A 15,816-nucleotide genomic window follows, 5' to 3' on the forward strand; every position below is an offset into this window, starting at 1 on the left:
CATTCCATTCAGCGACCCATTCTGCTCATTCACTACTCTCAAGATCTAGTTTTCACATCCTTTCTAATCGCTCTTACTCAGCTTCTGGGAAATATTCATTATTCTTTGTCATCCTGTCATAAAAAACTTTCTTCTACATCTGTTCTAAATCTGTCATGGTTCATTATTGAAACCTCTAAGTCAAATTTTGAACTCACCAACCTGTCACTATCTTGATTCATCTGTCTGAATCCACCTCCAACCTGCCTACCAAATCATCCTCAAAAAATTCAGATGACTAAATCTGTGCACAGAAGTTCCGATGTGATCATATCAAAGCCAAGTGATCCTTTGAATTATTTTTTTGTTCTAGAGTATGTCCTCATACTGTAGAAGTACAAACTCTCCACATAAGCTCCCTATCCAACGTCAGCCTATATTCTTAACCTCATCAGTATACTACATAGCTTCTCATTTTTTTAGCTCAAAGAGCTTAACTACTTTGCAACGTCAAACTAACAACTATTATCCTTTGCCAGCTCTATCAAAATTATTCTGCAGGATCACTATATCACTTTTATTTTCTACCCTTCCCAATTTATATTATTAGCAAACTAGATATTTGTATGGTCAAGAGGTGTGACCAGTGCCTCTGAGTCCGAGGCGCTGCCAATTCTCTGCACTTTCTCATAATACGTGGATTAATTCACATTGGTATTTCATATCCTTGCCATTGCCAGTCCTCCTACATCTATTTCTCATGTCAGTCACTGCATTATCATCTATTCATTTAAAAAAAAAATCTTCTGCTTCCTTGAGTGCCATCTCCTGTCGGAGGTTGGCGACCACTTGGCAAAGTTTTGAACGATCCTCAGCCACTCTGAACAGTTCCTCAGAGCTCATGCCAGTTCACTGTCTGATGTCTGCCAGCCAAGATTTTCTTTATCTTCCTTGTCCTCTTCTTCCATTTATCTTCTCTTTTATAATCAATTGAAGTGTCTTATATTTTTCATTACGAAATAGGTGACCAAGATAGGTGCATCTCAAAGGCTTCAAGTTTTTTTATTTTATTTTTTTTATTGATATTGTCTTTAAGGTCCAAGTTTCTGCACCATATGGCAGTACCGACATACATAGCATTTAACCATTCATACTGAAAGCTCTAAATTTAAATTGCAGTTACACAGTGTTGATTTCATCAGGAGAAATTTTTTTCTTGCCATTTCAATTCTAACTTTTATTTCATTTCTGGATTGCATTCTTCATTTAACCAACATCCAAGATATTTAAATTTTGTTACTCTTTCTATTTGTTTCTCATTTAAAGAAAATGCTGAATTAAGAATTGGTTTATTGCTTATGACAATGAATTTAGTTTTAGTGATATTTATTCTTAATCACATTTTTTCACTCCCTTCATTCACTAGTTTGAGAAGATTTTGAATATCCTGAATATTGTCTGGCAGGACAGCTGTGTCATCAGCATATTGGATGTTATTGACGATTTCACGATGATGATGTTAGGGGTCTCTTAGTCTGTAATAATGTCATTAACTTGAACAGATGCCTTTTGGTTCCAATATAAGTTTTCATTGATTCTGATATCATTACCATCTAATGCAATTCTTTTTAATAATTCAATCATTTTAGTATGTTGGACTTTGTCAAATGCTTTCTTAAAGTCGATGAATCAAATGAATACTTCCTTGTTTTGGTCACTACATTTTTAGAATAAGATTTGAGAACAGAAATGAGCCTCTCTCATTCCCAAGCATTTCTAAATCCGAATTGGGTATCACTAATGGTGTCTTCACATTTTCTGTATATTCTTTTTTTTAATTATTTTCAGAAACATTTTGAAAACATGACTCATTAGACTTGATCATTCTATAATCATTACAAGTTTTTTCATTTGCTTTTTTAGGTAGCATGATGAATGTCAAACTGTAACCCAGCTTGAGCCTGTATTGTAGATTTTATTAAATAGCTTTACTAATATAGTAATGTTGTTGCCTTCTAATAACTTTATTATTTCTGCTGGTATTCTATCAGGGCCTAAGGTTTTACCATTTTTAGCTGAGTTCAGTGCATATTCTACCTCTGATCTTAGAATGCATGGACCTTCCATCTGTTCATAAGTGTTTTCTGGGTTTTTTCTGTTATCAGTAAACAGTTCTACATATTTCATCCATTCTTGCATTTTATCATCCTTTCAGATATTATTTCTCCCTTTTTGTTTCGAAGGATACATAGTTGTTTTTTCTTAAATATACCTGAAGTCTCTTTCATCTTTTTGTGTAGATTAAAACTGTCATGCTTTTCCTGTAGAAAATCTATTTCTTTACATTTTTCATTCATCCATATTTCTTTTGCTTCTTTGATCTTGTCTTTAATAATTTTCTGAACCTTTTTTGTTGGACTATGATTTTTATATGATCTGTGTTGATCTGTGAGAGGAAAAAATTTGTCAGTTATCCAATGTTCCTTTTTTTTTTCCACTGCTCTATCCAGGACACAAAGTATTGGCCCATTTCTGTATGAAGATAGATTTTAATTTGTCCCATGATTCATCAACTCTCATGATGCATCATTCTTGATAAGTGCTATCTCTTGATTCAGAACTTGACTCAGTTTTTTTCTTATCTCTGAGTTTTTTAACTTTTCTAGATCAAACTTCTTTTGTCGATGTTTAAGTGTAGCTTTTAGTCTAAGTTTTAATTCTGTTGCCACTAGATTATGAACAGAAGCAATATCCACACTAGGATAGGTTTTTATACTCTTTATGGAACTTCAAAATCGTTGATTAATTAGCAGGTAATCAGCATGCTTTCTGGCTATATTTGTATTATTATCCTGGTGATTGCCAAATATATAGCCTTAGGGGTGGTAACTTAAACCATGTGCTTGTGATTATTAGTTCCTCTTCTTGGCAGAATTGAATAAGACAGTCTCCTCTCTCATTTCTTGTTCCCAGTCCATGTTTGCCAACTATATCTCCACTTCTATCTTTTGCAACTTTAGCATTGAAATTAACATGATAACACTCCTGTCCCATTTAAGGGATACCAGGAACTTGGGGCCATTTGTGTTGATTTGCTCACAATGGTGGTTAGTCTGGAGAGAATAGAGCAGTGGTTTCTCTATTTGCTTTCTGCTCCACAGTATTAAAATGTACACAGTAAACAGCATTACCATCTGCAATTTTCTAATCACAAGCTTTACCGTCATCATGAGACTTGAACCTTGTGTCAATACTGACAAAACTGCTTCCCTTTGTCAGAGGATTGAATCCTTTAATTTTCCTTGTAACCCTAGGTAGGGGCTCGTAACCAAGTACTGACAGCCAGAGCCAGCTGAGCCCAGGTTGTTTATAGAGGTCTACTCCTCTTAGTGATGATAATTTATCACTAAGAGGAGCAGATTCTTTAAGATTTCCTCTAGCATGCTTAGCTTATTTCCTCTCATTATCTGATTTTGTCTTCTTTGTAATATGCTGATCACCTTTCTTGCCTGTGCTTTGTATAAGGAGAAGTGTGATTAGTATCTCTAATCACATTCCTCCTTATACAAAGTAAAGATGAGTAGACATTCGTCCACAACACTAATAGAAAACAAGACTTAAAAATGACCATGTCAGTAATAATCAGTAATTGCTTTTTATTGAGGTATGTTTAAGATTCCACTGCCAGACAGTACCATTTCAAATTGTTGATTCTGTTTAATGATAGACCACCCTAGATAGTCAGGTGGATGGCATCTCTAGCCTACAAATTACAGGTTTTAATCATACAGTGGCATTGATCTTTATAAATGTCTTTAAGTCTTAAATGCTTTCATCATCCAATATATAAAGGCATTTATGACTTCAAGACTTTTACTATGAAACTTATTAGCAAATGATTAAAATTTGTTTTCATTTTGCTCTTTTTTTTTTTTTTTTTTACTATTATTATTATTTCCAGTACTGTTTTTTATTCCCAGTACTAAATGAAAAATATTTTCTAGCATTTCATATCCAAAAGAAAAATCATTTTGACATGATCAAAAAAAATTCAAGAAAAGTTTCCTGACTGACTGACTGACTTGCCACATAGAGTAAAATCTATGTAGGGAGAGTAGAATCTGCAACATCATTTACCATGTATTTCAAAGTTTTAGTTTATATTATTGAGAAGTAACATTTTATAAAATGCAGTTGTGTATGCTATGCTCCTGTGATTTCCATTCTAAAGAATTATATTACTTCAAAGAGTAGCATATATATGCATATATAGTTCTATCTCATACTGCAAAAAATTACTATATCTTCAAAATGTTATTTTATTATTATTTTTTTTTTTTTTTGCAAAGACAAGATGAGCTAAATTCAAACATGTCATCGATTTTTGTAAGTTTCAAGTAGAGTATTACCTTTTCTATGAAAAGGAAAAGTTGCCACTGTTTTGCTCATCAGCAAAACAGTGGCACTTATCCACGAACATTCATGTATTATTATTATTATCTGCCGGTTATCAGTTAAGAATCTCATTTGAATATATAATGCCAAAGAATTTTGAGTGAAATTTGAATGTACAACAGATGAGGGGGGGGAATAGCTCTGGTTTGCCTATGAAAGAAGAGCTGCACATGAACTGTTGTTCTGCATCTTCTTTCCTCCTCAGATCCTGGCACCTTGCAGCTGTTTTCTTGTTTTCCAAAACTTGAGTAGATAATGAAGAGAAGCAGAATATTATATGATAACATTACAACCAACAAAAAGAAATTTAGCTCTACTCTATAAAATGCTTTCAGTGATGGTGCAGGTGATGAACTCACTGTATCAAGTCCCAAGTGAACTACTTCAAAGCAAGACAGCATTGAAAAGTAGGTCTGTTATCTTAGAGGGGTGGAAAAATAATCTGTTGACTTTCTAGTCATACCACCTCTATGTGTGTGTGTGTGTACAGGTTTGTTGTCATGCTTTTATTATTAGTAGTAGTATTTATATAAATGCCTATCCATTTAGAATTAACTATCTATCATTTATGCAGAGAATAATTGTATTGGTTATTATCCTTTAATAGCACATTAGAAATGTTACCATGATTAATCTGAGTAATGTAAATTAATCATGCAGAAAATTCTCTATGTAAACTGTGTAATGTACAAGCTGCAATCCAAAAGTTTCAGGGATTTGTTTATAAGCCATCTTCCTCATACAATAAGAACCTCTCAATGTAATGCCCTTCTGAATCTTCTCCAGCATTGTTACAGTGACTAAGAGAGTGTCCTTTCCCCTTTCACTTCTGAGAATTATGCCATTCAGGACCACTTAAGATTTCTGTAGTATTCCTGCCTTTTGAATTTGATCAACAACTGCTCCAACAGAAATTGCCATCAGGTCAGGCAGATCAAAGATCTCCAATTCTTCTATTCTCCAATATTCTCTCTTCATGAAGGCTGTTCCAGCTGAAGTTATTTTTCTAAATTTACTGATCTAGTCTCTCCACCATTTCCTTCATCCCATCTTGGTCTTTTCTCCTCAATTTTCATTTTGTCCATTCTTCTTCTTCCTATTCTTTCCAGATTCATTCTCATTATATATCCAAACCACTTTAAGCAGGAGTTCACAAGAATTTCTTCAACACGTTCTAGTCCTAATGTCCATCAAAGAGATATGAGATTTGAGAATCGTAGATTCTTATTCCGTTTTTTTCTTGTTTTAGTCATTTATATTACTACTACATTAGCAATATTATATCATTTTGGGATAGTTCTATATAGCTATCTCTGATTGGTCATTGATAGCCATATACACTGGTGTCCAAAAGCTAAGGACAAACTACATTTTTACCTGTATATGAAAAAATTTTTATAGCTACATCCAAATGTGAACATACAACACCCAAATGCCAGCATATAAATTAAATGTCAATACATTTTTGGCAAAAGCTACTAATTCCCTAAGGATATAATTAAGGAATAAATGTACAGTGCTTATAGAAAACTATGTGGAGAGACATTTCAATGTGGAATATATCCAGTCCGAACTGCGATGCAACTCTCACATCATCATACCTTGCCAAGTGATTCAGGAATTTTTGAGGCAAACTGATCCACTCCTCCTTCAAAGCAAGGATGAAGCCATGTTTTCTGGAGGGGAATTTCGAGCAGCAATGCATCTCCCTATTGTTCCCAAACATAAATATCATTCACCAGTCATAGTCCCTTTTTCCAGCACTTGTAGCTCAGTGCATCCATGTCCATTAAGCACATCTCATGATGGTAAGCAGTACCATCATGAAATGTATCCACAGCTCATCTTAGAGCATGTTTTCAGTGGTGTCTTATCAATTTTTGTGGATACACCACCACTGAAAACATGCTCTAAGATGAGCTGTGGATAAAGCAGACTACAGCCATTTGAGTGTATAGGCCTACTTGTCATAGATGTCTTGCCACAGTTTGTCAAGATATCTGCGTGCCTGTGCTTAAATGGAACTGACTTGCAAGCTAACCTGCGTGGTGCATTGATTACATTTTGTTGTTATAACTAAAAATCTGTCTTCATGCTCCATGGTAGAACAAGGGCAACCTTTTAGCAAATATCAGGAACACATTCCGCTGGTTTGAAATGCAGCCCAGAGCCTGGATATAACACTATGTGAGATTCCAAATTCTCTGGCAATATCAGTAATTCTGTAGCCTTCTTCAAACTTTCCAATAATTCCCCCCCCCCCACACACACACATGAAATCATCTAGATGATGTCTTTGAAACATCACAAGACATCTAAGTTTGCATCTTCATTCCTTCGCAAAAAGAACTTCCTTCAAACACAATTCACTTAGTGCAGCCTTTTGCCTTTTATCCTGTTGAGTTCTACCATGTAACCCCTTTGCACGTGATTTGAAAATGTATCTGCTTTCTACTTGAAGTTGTCAGTTAGTCAAATTGTCACAAGCTGTGATTCGTCTTCATTTGTGGTTGTAGCCTTCAGAAATAGTGTTTAGCCTTAGGTTTTTGGACACCATTGTAGAACTATGATTATCTGGACTTCTAAGATGCTCTTATTGTAAATTGTTAATGTTTGTTAGCTTGAAATGTAACAAAATATATTATTTTCATGGAATGACTGGTTTACTTGTACATTTATACAGAGGATAATTATATTGCTTATTATCTTTTAATAGCACATTAGAAATGTTGGTATGATTAATCTTTGCAGGATAGGTTGTTTATTTTAATACAGCATTGTTTAGCTGCACCTGGAACAGTAGTGTGCATATTTAATCACCTGGTTTTCATTATTGTGAAGCAACTCTGGAAAAGTTCCAGTGATAAGTAACTGAGGTAACAAGTAACATTTCTGAAATGTTGGTTATGATTAAAGATTTTGGAAATGTAAATGTCAGAATTTAGTTGAAAGGTAGAAATGAGGTAATATGGTAGTCTTCTTCTAGCAGAAGGCTTCACCCCTAAAACCCTCTGGGGTATGGAAGTGACCATATGGTGTGTAGTGATGCCAAATGTGAATTATAGAAAGAAGATCATACAGAGAGTGAGACAAGAGGAGAAGAACAAGATATCATCCTGAAAGTTGTATATAGTGTGGTTGAGAATGGAGTGAGAAGTATATATTTTTTTTATATGGAGTAGAATAATGGATCAGTTGTGAGTACATTTCCAGAGTGTGGCAAATGAATTAAAGGTTCAGTATGATAGACATCTGGCTGATTGAATGAAATCTCTGTTGATGAGTTTATTGATTCCGTGAAGGGTTTCTGTTAATAAAAGAAAGACTCAAGTTGCTAGATTGGTCTAGTAGAGAGAGTGAGCTTTAATCCTAGTATCATTTTTCATCATATGCTTTTATTAACATTTTTGTTGTGCCTCTTAGGGTTTTCTTCTGACATACAAACTCTTTGTTTGTAATAACTCATCATTAATTCATGGATGATTGCTCTTAAGGAATCTTCACTGATGGCTTACTGATTCTACTTCAGTGAAAACAAGGATATATAATGACTAGTAACAATCCCATTTGCTATGCGTGAGTAGTCATTTCCCAGAGCCTTTGGATTGCACATATGCTTAAAAAGCCTGAAATGCTAATGATATAATTAAATGGTCCAGATAGTCATAAATAGTCATATAGAACTGTGACTACCTGGATTTCTAATATGCTCTTTATTATAAATTAACTTTTTTTTTTTTTTTTGCTTGAAATGTTAACAAAATATTTTATTTTCGTGGACTGACTATTTTTAATTGTTAACTGCTTTACCACATTAAATTAGTATTTTTGAACATTCTCTTCAATGCATCCTTCTATTTATTTAACTGCATGCAAAAAAAAAAAACTAAGGTAAAGTCTTTCTGTATTTAGCTTTCCTTTCTGATTGATCCCGCTCTCCTAATCCCTGATCCCATATGGAGAGTTCTTACCGTGGTGTGTTACCTATTAGTGCTTGCCTTTCTGGTATCCTGGTTCTAACCGGTATTGTGCTATGGTTAGTTTTTGCATGGAGATATTTTTAGTGATGCTATATAAATAAAAAAAAATAATAATTTAGACAGCATGTCTATTCACACAATGTAAAAGGCTCAAACATAAATAATATATTTTAGTTGTCTAACAAATTCTCAGTATCTTTTTTTTTTTTTTCATTCATTATGGCAGCATGGTGCATTACAGAGCTTTTTATATTACTGTCACTACAAGTATCATTGTTACTATTACCCACTAGAACTCCATCGAGCCAAAGGATTGCCATAAGAATCCTTTCTTTTATTGTTGCACGGTGATCAGCATTCATTTCGGAAATTATGGACTTTACAATCGTGTTATAAATAACTTTTTTTAATTTCCCGGCATTTCGAACTTCATATAAAGGCAATCGTCTGGAGTATATACAAATATACAAGGACAAGCTCGGTTACATTTCACAAAGTAAGTTAAGGAAACAATGATTTGCTCACTGTTTATTCTACTGGCATGACCTTTATTGAAAGAAAAAAAAAAGATACAGATAAAATTAAAAATTAATTAAATAATTAGAAACAACATCAAAGCTAAATTCTATTTAAGATAACATGGGAGAAACATTCTTTAATATTGATAGTTTTCTTACAGTAACAATGATGTCCTATTGACAGTTGTTATATTAGATTTAAGATTCTGGATTATCTACAGTCCTGTTTATAGTTAGCTCTTAGGAAGGAAGGTTCTGTGGGTAGAATATGTGCCTTCCATATGCTTGGGATTTTTAGACCATCATTATTGTTCAGATTGGGGTGGTTGATAAGAATCTCACAGGCTTCCTTAAATTTGCATTCATACCATGTTTTGGTGCGATATAAACAACTGGTGCTTTTCCAGTCAATTCTACGTAAAGTGTTCAGGGCATGATCAGAAATTCCAGCTTCACCATAGTTATTATATTTAATGTGTCGTTTATGTTCCTTTTGTCTGATAGGAATTGTGCATCTTGCTTCCCTTATGTATGGTAGATTACAGGTGTAATAAATACGATACACTCTAGGGAGTGGATCTTTGGATGAGTTGAGTAAGCTTTTTAATTTTGCAGAAGGTTTAAAGGTGGCTTTGAGATTGTATTTTTGTAGTATTCTGTTTATTTTATCTGATGTCCCTTTAATGTAAGGAGTGGTTATAGTTTTATTGTAGTCTGGTTTATCTTTGTTTTTTATTGAGGTCTTGTACAGAATTTTGTTAATGGTGTTTTGGCCATTTTTGGTTATTTGACCATAAAAAAAGTATTGCTGATAACTTTAAATTCATCTTTCAGTGCTTGTTCAATGGAGCAGATCATCAAAGCCCTGTTTTTTAGAGTATTAATGACACCTAGTTTTTGTGTTGGGTGGTGGTAGGAGTTGATGCGTATATATTGGCCAGTATGTGTTGGTTTCCGATAAACAGTGAAGGAGAGACTGCCAGAAGGAAGATGTGTGACAAGTGTATCTAGAAATGGAAGTGTGTTCTGTTTTTCAATCTCAATTGTGAACTATGCGTTTGTGTTGTTTGTTTAGGTGGCTAAGGAAAGTGTCTAGTGTGTGGCGGCTATGGAGTCAGATCACGAAAACATTGTCAATGTATCTAAGCCAGACTTTGGGTTTTTCCAGACATGGAAATTTTGAGCAACTTGCTTTAGGTTCCTCTCCTTTAAAATCCAAAGTCTGGCTTAGATTCGTTGATGATGTTTTTGCGATCTGGTCCCATGGTCGCTAGACACATTCCTTAGCCACCTAAACAAACAACACAAACGCATTCAGTTCACAATTGAGATTGAAACACAGAACACACTATCGTTTCTAGATACTTCACATCTTTCTTCTGGCAATCTTTTCTTCACGGTTTACCGAAAACTGACACATACTGGCCAATATATACACATAAACTCCTACCACCACCCAACACAAAAACCTAGTTTTTGTGTTGGGTGGTGGTAGGAGTTTATGTTTTAGAGTATTAACTCTAAACGTTTTTTAGAGTTAATACTCTAAAAAACTGAAAGACAAATTTAAAGTTATCAGCAATACTTTTCTAAAAAATGATTACAGCCAAAACACCATTAACAAAATTCTCTACAAGACCTCAATAAAAAACAAAGATAATCCAGCCTACAATAAAACTATAACCATTCCTTACATTAAAGGGACATCAGATAAAATAAACAGAATACTACAGAAATACAACCTCAAAGCCATCTTTAAACCTCCTGCAAAATTGAAAAGCTTACTCAACTCATTTAAAGACTCCCTCCCTCCTCTGGCCCACCCTGGAGTGTACCATGTTTATTGCACCTGTAATCTACCATACATAGGGGAAACAGGATGCACAATTCCTATCAGACAAAAGGAACATATACGACACATTAAATATAATAACTATGGTGTAGCTGGCCTTTCTGATCATGCCCTGAACACTTTACATAGAATTGACTGGGAAAGCACCAGTTGTTTACATCACACCAAAACATGGTATGAACGTAAATTTCAGGAGGCCCGTGAGATTCTTATCAACCACCCCAATCTGAACAATAATGATGGTCTAAAAATCCCAAGCATATTGAAGGCACATATTCTACCCACGGAACCCTTCTTCCTAAGAGCTAACTATGAACAGGACTGTAGATAATCCAGAATCTTAAATCTAATATAACAACTGTCATGTTAAAAAATAGGACATCATTGTTACTGTAAGAAAACTATCTATATGAAAGAATGTTTCTCCCACTTTATCTTAAATAGAATTTAGCTTTGATGTAGTTTCTAAATATTTAATTAATTTTTAATTTTATCTGTATCTTTTTTTTTTTAACTAGAGGTCATGCCAGTAGAATAACCTTTGATCAAATCATTGTTTCTTTAGTTTACTGTGTGAAATGTTACTCAGCTTGTCCTTGTATATTTGTATATACTCCAAATGATGACCTTGATATGAAGGTTGAAACTTCGCGAAATTAAAAATAGTTATTTATAATATGGTTGTAAAGTCCATAATTTCCAAAATGACTGTCATGAGAAATCTACTCAGATTGCTGTAATGTCTGTCATGTCATATCTTAATCTTATTCATGTTCTGTATCTTTATGTCTGTCCATCCAAAACACCTACTTCTCACAACTATGTAAAACTTTTAGGGATGACCTTTTGTTATATAAATCTTGATATTTTCTTACCTCTAAACTCTCTCTCTCTCTCTCCAAAATTTCCTCATCTTTCCCAAAACCCAATCAACTAAATCTATTTACAAAATTCCAGATGCAGTCTGACTGTGACTTGTGTGTTGTAACAATTGTTTCTACTGCATTGTCCTTTTTATCATTGAAGTAACTCTGTTGCCTTCATAATCTCAACTTCTTATTCATTACGACCACAAGATCCTTTCCCCTTTTGCAGCATATCCACTCTTTCATTCTAGTATATAGTCTCCTTTCCCTAACTCCCAAAATGCTAAAATGTTCATTTATCCTGTGAAAGTTCCTCTGTAGTATCTTCTGCAAACAACTGGAAATTTCCTCTCTATTTCAAATACAATAGCATACATATTTACTGCATCAGCAGAAGACTAACGATGCCTTTTTACAACCAAAAGAACAATTTCCCTTCATTGGAAAGATCTCTCAAACCCATTGAAATATTTTAATCATCCCTTTATTGAGTCAAATGACTCATCGTGGAAGTCCCACTGTCACACACAGCTCATCATACTCTGCCTTAAATGTGTTCACTATTTTTGCACTCATGATATCCTTATCCTTGCCACAACATCAAGCAATACATTCCAATCACCTATCATTCCATGCAATAAACTTACTTCCTCATCCCTCCCCTTGTTCACACCTTATACAGCTTCAAAGGAATAGCCTCTGCTGCAGTTGGGCCATATTGTGAAACGTAATGCAATTACTAAAAGAAAATCATCCTTATCAAAATAATAAATGTAGTTTAATCCATTATCCAAGACAAGATAATAGCATATACTGTAGTACTCTTGAATTTAAAAAAATAATAATAATATATAAAATGAGGCAAATCAGACAGAATAAGCAGCTACTGGTGCAGAAACTGGTTACATTGTAGGTTTCAGAGTTATTTATCAAGAACAAGAATCAAGAAGACTCACAACTCCCTTGTAATGTTCTGCAGAATTTCTCAAACCTTTTTGGTCACACAATATTTTTTCAGCCCAGAAGAAACTTATGGAATACTCAGAGATTTACAAAGCCAAACAAAAATAATCAGCTTAAACAAATTAAAAGGAAATTTTTAGTCATTAAAAAACATTACTTCAATGTCAAAATACTCTTTATTTATGATTGACATAGATTAGGTTATAATGGAATTGGTGTTTCTGCATTTTGAATCATGTTCTCTCAATATCAAGAACAACACTTGAAAAACTGCACTCTCATATTAGATCCAGCATCAGGTCTTTCAAGCCAGAGAAAGAGGTGCAACTAACTGTATGGGTCATCCAAAGATCTATGTAGACACATCGGATATTGGTAAAGAACGTATGTTGCATGAAATACCTGCACCTAAAATTTGCAGTACCAGAAAAAATACGTATGCAAGATAGCATTTTATATTTTATTAAAATAATATTTGTTTATTTTTCCTCATAGAGCACCTATTAACCTCATAATGAACACCAGTTTTCCACAGAGCATAGTTTGAGAAACTTGGTTAACTTTAAATCTAGCATAGCAGAATTTCTCAAACTATGATCTGTGGAAAATAAATGTGACGAGGTGCTGCAAGCAATGAGAGAGAGAGACCACTTCGGTGAAGCATTTGATCAGTTTGATTGTGGGTGAATTGGTGCCATCCCCAAATAGTTGCAATAGTATATTTTGTTTGTGGATTTTGGACAACCTACATATGCCGGGAGATGGGATTACAGTTTTAATTATCCATAATCTTCATAGACCACCAGGTGACTGCCTGCAAATGAATTTAATGTGAATGTTGTTGGAATCTTAATCCAAAGATCAGTGGGATTGATTACCTCTGATTTCAGCAATACTCTTATTAAAACCATCCAGCCCGGATAGCCAGGTAGATATGTTTTTTGATTTTGCTGTCCAACCAATATGTAATGGACTAAAATCCCACTGTGGACATGGATGTATATGAATGTCTTTAGGTTATACACAAATTTCAACACCTGTTGTTAGACCAGCATCCTACATACAAATTTTCACAGGTAGGATTCACACAAAAAAGAGAAAGAAAAGAAAAAAAAGCAGACCCACCATTTGCTTTTATGTTGCTCCGTTTGGCATGTGGAACTTACATGTGCAGTTTACTTTAGAAAGAAAATAATAGCAATCCTTAAACACTTTGATTACACAATGGAATTGGCTTTTGCTGTCTACAAAAATCAGGTAAAGAAGTCCGTAATCCTCTGAACAGAATGGCATAAAAACTTTAAAACTAAATTGATTTGTTCTAATAATGTCCTCGCTGCTGAGCTTAACCATATACCTAATGGCTTTTGAGCCAGTAGCTACAACTACCACAACCTCCAAATCAGAAAGATACTAACATCCCAAACTCACACTCATTCACCCACCACTTCCAAATTCAGACCACAGTATAATTCTGTGATCATTCCATATGTATGTGGAACTTCTGAAAAGATAACAACAATCCTGAAGAAGTACAATCTTATGTGATTATGAGGGGAGGGGGACAGGCTCTGAGAAGTTCTGATAAATACCTAGAACAAAATTGACATTAAAGCAACTGATGTAACCACAAGAAAGAACATACGAGGTTATAAGAATATAAGAACATAATTTACCTTCATAACTCTGCTACTAGTACGTTCTTTCCTGTGGTTATATCAGTTGCTTTACGAGGATGGTCTGAAAAGTTCTTGGTCTCGACCATAGATGGCAACACTATCAGCAAGATTTTTTTTTTCTAAATTGGTACATCTGTCATAAGCATCCATGTGAAATTGCAAGTCATCCTATCAAGTAGTTTGTTTTATACAGCTGTCTGAAGCAAAAGTGTTGTCTATATCCCTTGAAATGGATAAAATTGAATATCATGCAGATATAAAATTCTTTGTAAAAGAAGGTTAACGGCAAAAGAAATTCATTCGAAGTTCATAAATGTTTATGGGCACTCTTCTCCTTCATTTTCGACAACTAAGAAATAGGCTGCCGAATTTAAACATGGCTGTACCAGTCTTGAAGATGATACACGTGAAGGATGTCCAAAAAGTGTAACAACACCAGAAATCATTGATCAAGTGCATGATATGATATTGGATGACTGGTGAGTCAAAATGCGTGAAATTGCTGACACTATAGGTGTTTCAAAAGAATGTGTGGGATATATTTTGCATGAAGAATTGCAAATGAAAAAACTTTGCGCAAGAATGGGTGCCGTGCTTGCTCAAAGCTGTTCAAAAACGCACTTGCATGAAACTCTCTGAACAGTGCTTGGAGCATTTTAACAAGAATAAAACTGATTTTGTGCATTGATTTATTACTGTGAATAAAACTTGGATTCACCATTACATGCCAGAATCCAAATGGCAGTCAAAACAGTGGACAAAAGCCGGTTGTTCAGTGCTAAAGAAGACAAAGTCTGTTTCATCAGGTCATGGCATCAGTGTTTTGGGATGCTAAAGGCATTTTGTTTATTAATTACTTTGAAAAGGGTAAAATAATAACCTGGGAATATTATTCCGATCTTTTAACCAGACTAGACGAAAAAATTTGTGAGAAAAGACCCAATTTGTAGATGAAAAAAATTATCTTTCATCAGGACAATGCACCTGCCCACAAAGGTGTTTTGGCAATGGGAAAATTAAGGGATCTGCACTATGAATTGTTGGAACATCCACCCTATTCCCCATATTTGGCTCCCTCTGACTTATCTCTTTCCAAAACTAAAACTCTTCCTTGCTGGTCAGCATTTTTCTTTGAATCAAGAGGTGATTGTAGCTGTAGAGGGGTATTTTGCAGATCTTACTGAGAACCGCTATAGGGTTGGGATAATGGCACTGGGGCATCGCTGGAATAAATGTATTAGTCTTCAGGGAGATTATGTTGAAAATAAAAATAATTTTGAAATTATAAATTCGTTTTTTCATTGTTAGGCTGAGAACTTTTCAGACCACCCTCGTAATATCATTTTTGTTCTAGGTGTTTATCAGAACTTCTTCTCCCCCCCCCCTCTCCTTGTATCCTTTGGAATGTAATTAGCATCACTTAGCTGCTCTTCTAAAGATAGCTAACAATTCCCAGAGCTTCCTGATATTTACTAAGTACCCTGCATGACCAAACAGAGTAAATTTATTACTTTTCAGTACTAA

General features: G+C 34.5%; 1 protein-coding gene across 8 annotated transcripts in view; it reads left to right on the forward strand.

The window, feature by feature from the left end:
- The window catches only part of LOC150092408 (FK506-binding protein 15-like), a 398,069-nt gene that overhangs the window by 369,704 nt on the left and 12,549 nt on the right, over positions 1 to 15,816 (forward strand). For 5 of the 8 annotated variants that reach the window (XM_090415127.1, XM_090415130.1, XM_090415126.1 and 2 more), the window contains one exon: positions 8,347 to 8,470. The exons of the other annotated variants lie outside the window; for them this stretch is intronic. In XM_090415127.1, coding sequence (XP_090271253.1) covers positions 8,347 to 8,454 — 108 coding nt within the window. In that variant the 3' untranslated portion in view covers positions 8,455 to 8,470. The remainder of the gene's footprint in view (positions 1 to 8,346; positions 8,471 to 15,816) is intronic. 8 annotated transcript variants of the gene reach the window in all.

The sequence above is a fragment of the Typopeltis vanoorti genome, chromosome 26 (genome assembly GCF_054136105.1).
Source record: "Typopeltis vanoorti isolate ZY-2024b chromosome 26, IOZ_Tvanoo_1.0, whole genome shotgun sequence".
Lineage (NCBI taxonomy): Eukaryota > Metazoa > Arthropoda > Arachnida > Uropygi > Thelyphonidae > Typopeltis > Typopeltis vanoorti.